Consider the following 6,566-nt stretch of genomic DNA (forward strand, 5'->3'; position numbering starts at 1 on the left):
AGACATAAGCAGTTCAGAAGATTATATTATACATGTTATCACATCCTTCTATAAACAGGGGTATATAGACCCACTAACAAACTTGAACAGCTATTGCCACTGCTCCAATATTTCTACAAAAAGACCAGGGTATACTGAGCATATTTCAGCTTAGACCTCCTATAAAAACTAAAGTCTAGAGCAACTCTTTGCCATTGCTCCAACCACAGCAACAGTTGTGAGAACATCACTTTGTAACCATCATCCTACCAGCTTCACAGTTTGTCCAGCCCTTTCTTTTCATGTGCTATGGTTTCTTGCCCACTCTGTTTTGATCCATCTCTGCAACAAAAAAGTCATTATTAACACCTCGGCAACAGCCAAACACATTTTCCTTACTGTTCTAAGTGATATTTTCTCGATGCTTCTTCTTGCTTTTCTTCACATCCCCATTAGGAAGCTTCTGTTCATCCATTTTGCCACCTTCCTCAGTGGCTGCCCTTTTTTTCCTCTGCATATAATCAATATTTCCTTATGCTCATCTATCGGTTGGAATAATGCCAATGATTGAAAGTGCAATCATCAATTAGAAACCAAAACCACAAATAGGATGATCCTCATTCAGAGTGAATGTGAGAAAAGCTTTCCCTTTTTTTTTTTTATCACATAAAAATGTATGAAGAACCACCTAAAGACTTTCCTTTTCCTATGTCTTTCAACAATTAAAAGACTCACGTCCCAGTTATAAAGCTCATAATAGAACTCAAATCGAAACACATGGAAGCAAGGAACCAAATGTAGGCTAAGTTTAGACAGTCACAATGAAATTCAAAGTAAGAAATTTAAATAGATTTAACAGACAACTGAATACATTGGATGTTAAAGGTTTTCTGGTTATAGGCAGAATTGGGATTGCTATGGTAACTGGCTACTTCGAGGGAGCCATCCTCCTTAGAGACAGAGATGGAGATAGAGACAGAAAGCGATGAGGGAAAAGAAAGAGCTAAGAACATTTTATTTCTTCCATAATTCTGTACATGTTACAATTTCTCTTTAATAGTTTGCTCAGGTACTCAACTGGTAATTACAGTTAATTAGTACCCTAACAACTTCTTAACCAGCTATCTACTCTAGTAACTGAGACACAGTAACTAACTTGCAACAAACACAACCCCATTGGTGACTAAGCTGAATTGGGGGTCTTAACATTGGATTGTAATTGTGAAGTCTAGATAACATTATAATAGAAATCATGCAAGAGGTTGTCTTAGTAGTTGATCACTTGATCTCTTATGATAGCGTGACTACTGGATCTTTGGCATATATAATGGAAATCTAATCATTGTTCATGAAGCATAATCGTCAACCAACCGCCAGTATATTATTTCCGATGAATTGAATCCCATCTCTTATGGTGCATGACTATTGGATCTTTAGCGTATATGGTGGAAATTTAATCAATGTTCATGAAGCATAATCATTGATCAACTGCCGGTATATTATTTTCGATGAGTTGAATCCAATGCTATAAGAGGCTATCATTTTTTTTTCTTTGAATTTATATATATATATATATATATATACATATATATATATATACACACCGCAATGTAGTTAGAAACCTGCCATGGGGGCACACTTCAAGCTCACAACATTACACACAGAACTATTATTAGATCTACAAGAAGGATTGCTGAAATGATCATCCTGATCCTTTTAACTAATAAAACGTTGTCATTTATGCAAATGTGTCCTCACCTAGTAGGTTATTATTTTTAATTCTTGTGCTGATTAGGAATCTGACTCACACATATGCATAAATGACATTATTTCATTGGTTGAGAGATTGGTTGGGAGTTCCACTTCAGCAATTCTCTTAGTGAACCTAATAATTTCTCCAAATACACAGCTAGCACAATAAATAACTTCAACAACATGCAATTAGCAACACTTTTTATAACACTTGCCAAGTTAAATTACACACACATCACACAAAAGAAAAGAAAATAAAAGAAATGGAAGTACCCTTAATTTCTTCATCCTGACAAAGCATTTTCACCAATGTGGTTTTCCCACATCCTCCGGGAGCAGTCAATAGAAGCAGCTGCACCTCCTTCTTCAACAGCAGCGTCTTCAACTCCTTTATTGGCATATCCAACCCAACTTTTAAATCTGGCGTCCAGCAACCCCGTGGCTCGACCCCGTTGGTGTCTCCACAACCCTGAACGGACCCATTCTCTTGCTAATACTGATCACCGTTTCTAATGTCCTCAACCCATTCCTTGTGTTATGTACTTGCAAATCAACTGACAGAACCTGACGATTTCGTCTTCCAACTCTTTAAGCTTTGGGGAGTAATATACTTTGAAAAGGTAGTTCCACCAGGGATTTTCGAGCACTTGCGAACCAGGTTCTCTCCCTTTTTCATATGTTCAATCAAGCTCTTTGTTTCCACTTCTGGTAGTGTAAGTTGTTCGCTAATCGTCCTATTCGATGACCGTTGGCGCCAGACGATCTAACGTGGATTCGAGGCGTTTAAGAATGGGTTTGAACATACGGGCTCTGTCTACCACATTCTTAACTACGACACGGAAATCCGCAAAGCCCCCTCCAAATGCTACCCCAAGAGCAGCCCCTGCATAGTCCAAAGGCATAGCTTTGCTTTGTTTTTTTTTTTTGTTTGTTTTGTTTTTTTTGTTTCAGGATGAATGAGAATCTTATTCAAACAAATGAAAGAATTCAACAAAGTACAAGTAAACTAAACTAGCAGTGCAACCTGAAAATTACAAAGCTAAAGTCAACATTTATATACTACAAAAATTATAAACATGGTACTGATAAGGAAAAGGAACAGAAAATACAAAGCGAAAGTAAACCCTTAAATTTCTTCTTAGTTTCTTTGTACTCGATCGTAAAGAAACGAAATGGAAAATACAAAGTGAATTTAAACGAACCTTCAATTTCCTCTCAGTTTCTTTGCGCTCATAAGGAAATCCGACAGAATATACAAAGTGAATCTCAGTTTCTCTGAGCTGATAAGGAAACGAAACAGAAAATACAAAGTTAAGTAAACCCTGCAATTTCTTCTCAGTACTTTCTTTATGCTTTTTTTTTTTTTGGTCATAATCAGTACTTTCCATATGTTTCTTTGCACTAAAAGGCACAAAAAGACAAAAATAAATTAAAATAAAGCAATCAATGTCTCTCGCGAACCAGGAAGGAAGTTTCCAAGTCTTATCGCAGATTGACTGACACCGTTGACTCTGGAAACTCCTTTGCATTGCATACAAAGGAAACATACGCACAGACCGTGTTCCTTTTTCTTCATCATGAAATTGGAATAGTGTGTTACAACTTCGAAAGTTAAAATCCCCTTCTAACTTTCACTATTTTTCATTTAATTCTCTAAGGTTTAATTTTTTAATTTTCGTTATTTTTTATTTTAATTCTCTAAATTTCATTCTCCCCAATTAAGTTTACTANCCATCAGACCAATTCATTAGTCTACTGTACCATACTTCTGCCTTCTGCCTACACAGTGAACCACCAATCACTTTAAGGACCAGTGGGAACCCCGCACAACCTCTTACTATCTGCAATTAAAGGAACTAAACAAATTTAGTTATTGTTTGGAGGTTACAGGGTAATTTTTGCAAAGATTTTAATAATCTAAACCACCCTAATAGGTTGGAAATTTGAAAACATTGTTTGGTGACAAATTTTTTCCCCTTCTTATTAGTCTAGTTTTGGAGACATTTGGGTTATTGGAAAACAAACAAGCAAGGCTTAAATGTACGTGTAGCCGTGTCGGTATGACAACATAATTTTGGCTGGTACATAAGGTATTATGTAAGACAAAGTACCTTTTTGATATCTTCTTCTGGTGGAATATAAGAGCTCCCCTCTTTTAGGGATGCTGAGTGACGAAAAAGAGTCATCGCATCTTCATCATTTAGCGGTTTTAAGTGATATGTAAATTCAAATCTTGGAAATGCAGTTCTTGATGTAACCAAAATCTTGTAATCTGGAATATCAAACTTAAACTTCTCAAGAAGGGATTCTGATCCAAGCCAGACATCATCCAGGATCAATAATATAGGATCAGGTCCAATATGATTCAGTAATTGTGGCAGACTGTCAATTGCATCTTCATCACTTTGAAATTGAAACCCAAGCCACAAACTCTTATAATTAAATAGGCTTTGTATAATGAGCTTCACGTTGGGAGTTTTTGAAACAGTGACAAAGAGAATATTTTCCTTAAATGTGCCTAGCCAACCAAACGCAATGTAGTTAGAAACCTGCCATGGGGGCACACTTCAAGGCTCACAACATTACACACAGAACTATTATTAGATCTACAAGAAGGATTGCTGAAATGATCATCCTGATCCTTTTAACTAATAAAACGTTGTCATTTATGCAAATGTGTCCTCACCTAGTAGGTTATTATTTTTAATTCTTGTGCTGATTAGGAATCTGACTCACACATATGCATAAATGACATTATTTCATTGGTTGAGAGATTGGTTGGGAGTTCCACTTCAGCAATTCTCTTAGTGAACCTAATAATTTCTCCAAATACACAGCTAGCACAATAAATAACTTCAACAACATGCAAATTAGCAACACTTTTTATAACACTTGCCAAGTTAAATTACACACACATACACACAAAAGAAAAGAAAATAAAAGAAATGGAAGTACCCTTAATTTCTTCATCCTGACAAAGCATTTTCACCAATGTGGTTTTCCCACATCCTCCGGGAGCAGTCAATAGAAGCAGCTGCACCTCCTTCTTCAACAGCAGCGTCTTCAACTCCTTTATTGGCATATCCAACCCAACTTTTAAATCTTGGCGTCCAGCAACCCCGTGGCTCGACCCCGTTGGTGTCTCCACAACCCTGAACGGACCCATTCTCTTGCTAATACTGATCACCGTTTCTAATGTCCTCAACCCATTCCTTGTGTTATGTACTTGCAAATCAACCTGACAGAACCTGACGATTTCGTCTTCCAACTCTTTAAGCTTTGGGGAGTAATATACTTTGAAAAGGTAGTTCCACCAAGGGATTTTCGAGCACTTGCGAACCAGGTTCTCTCCCTTTTTCATATGTTCAATCAAGCTCTTTGTTTCCACTTCTGGTAGTGTAAGTTGTTCGCTTAATCGTCCTATTTCGATGACCGTTGGCGCCAGACGATCTAACGTGGATTCGAGGCGTTTAAGAATGGGTTTGAACATACGGGCTCTGTCTACCACATTCTTAACTACGACACGGAAATCCGCAAAGCCCCCTCCAAATGCTACCCCAAGAGCAGCCCCTGCATAGTCCAAAGGCATAGCTTTGCTTTGTTTTTTTTTTTGTTTTGTTTTGTTTTTTTTGTTTCAGGATGAATGAGAATCTTATTCAAACAAATGAAAGAATTCAACAAAGTACAAGTAAACTAAACTAGCAGTGCAACCTGAAAATTACAAAGCTAAAGTCAACATTTATATACTACAAAAATTATAAACATGGTACTGATAAGGAAAAGGAACAGAAAATACAAAGCGAAAGTAAACCCTTAAATTTCTTCTTAGTTTCTTTGTACTCGATCGTAAAGAAACGAAATGGAAAATACAAAGTGAATTTAAACGAAACCCTTCAATTTCCTCTCAGTTTCTTTGCGCTCATAAGGAAATCCGACAGAATATACAAAGTGAATCTCAGTTTCTCTGAGCTGATAAGGAAACGAAACAGAAAATACAAAGTTAAAGTAAACCCTGCAATTTCTTCTCAGTACTTTCTTTATGCTTTTTTTTTTTTTTGGTCATAATCAGTACTTTCCATATGTTTCTTTGCACTAAAAGGCACAAAAAGACAAAAATAAATTAAAATAAAGCAATCAATGTCTCTCGCGAACCAGGAAGGAAGTTTCCAAGTCTTATCGCAGATTGACTGACACCGTTGACTCTGGAAACTCCTTTGCATTGCATACAAAGGAAACATACGCACAGACCGTGTTCCTTTTTCTTCATCATGAAATTGGAATAGTGTGTTACAACTTCCGAAAGTTAAAATCCCCTTCTAACTTTCACTATTTTTCATTTAATTCTCTAAGGTTTAATTTTTTAATTTTCGTTATTTTTTATTTTAATTCTCTAAATTTCATTCCTCCCCAATTAAGTTTACTAGTTTCTGCTGTAAAATTTTATTTTTAAAATATTTAAAATTTTATTTATTTTTAAATTTTAGAAAAACCGTTAATTAAAAAAAATTAATCCACCCTTGTCATCAAATGTTAGGATTTGATTCAGACCAGCGTTTTGTTTAGCTCAAGTTTCATGTTTGGAAGAGCTGTATCAGTTGGATAATCAAAGTTTTGCCATGGTACCAAATTTGTTGCTGTTTCATTATAGATCAATTATAGATTTATTTTTTTATATTTATTTTATAATTTTAGAAAAAACATTAATTAAATAAACTATCCCTTCTTTGACAAGAAAGCGGGTTAGTGTTTTTGGTTAGGCCACTCTTTTCTCAAAACTCATTTTCAATTTTTGATTGCCAATTCGCTCGCTTAACCAAATTCACCAACCCTCTCCT

The 6,566-nt window shown here is 35.9% G+C and overlaps 1 protein-coding gene across 1 annotated transcript; it reads right to left on the bottom strand.

Moving 5' to 3' along the window:
* Positions 1–2,737: 2,737 nt before the first annotated feature.
* LOC112036663 (probable disease resistance protein At5g66900) lies at positions 2,738–5,672 on the bottom strand. Its single transcript, XM_065768011.1, has 5 exons — positions 4,687–5,672; positions 3,843–4,249; positions 3,493–3,572; positions 2,934–3,132; positions 2,738–2,755 (listed from the first exon to the last, which is right to left on the bottom strand). Exons 1-5 carry the CDS (start codon positions 5,318–5,320, stop codon positions 2,738–2,740), a joined length of 1,338 nt encoding a protein of 445 aa, XP_065624083.1. The 5' UTR covers positions 5,321–5,672.
* Between the last annotated feature and the right edge of the window lie 894 nt (positions 5,673–6,566).

This window comes from Quercus suber, unplaced genomic scaffold (genome assembly GCF_002906115.3).
Source record: "Quercus suber isolate HL8 unplaced genomic scaffold, Cork oak 2.0 scaffold_875, whole genome shotgun sequence".
In the NCBI taxonomy this organism is placed as follows: domain Eukaryota; kingdom Viridiplantae; phylum Streptophyta; class Magnoliopsida; order Fagales; family Fagaceae; genus Quercus; species Quercus suber.

Excerpts from the sequence above, each read along its gene's own strand:
- LOC112036663 (XM_065768011.1), bottom strand. The coding sequence starts at position 5,320 with ATGCCTTTGGACTATGCAGGGGCTGCTCTTGGGGTAGCATTTGGAGGG. Across the intron at positions 4,250-4,686 it reads TCAGGATGAAGAAATTAAGG|GCACATTTAAGGAAAATATT; the intron begins GTACTTCCATTT and ends TTGGTTGGCTAG. Across the intron at positions 3,133-3,492 it reads AGGCAGAAGGCAGAAGTATG|TGCAAAGAAACATATGGAAA; the intron begins GTACAGTAGACT and ends TGTGCCTTTTAG.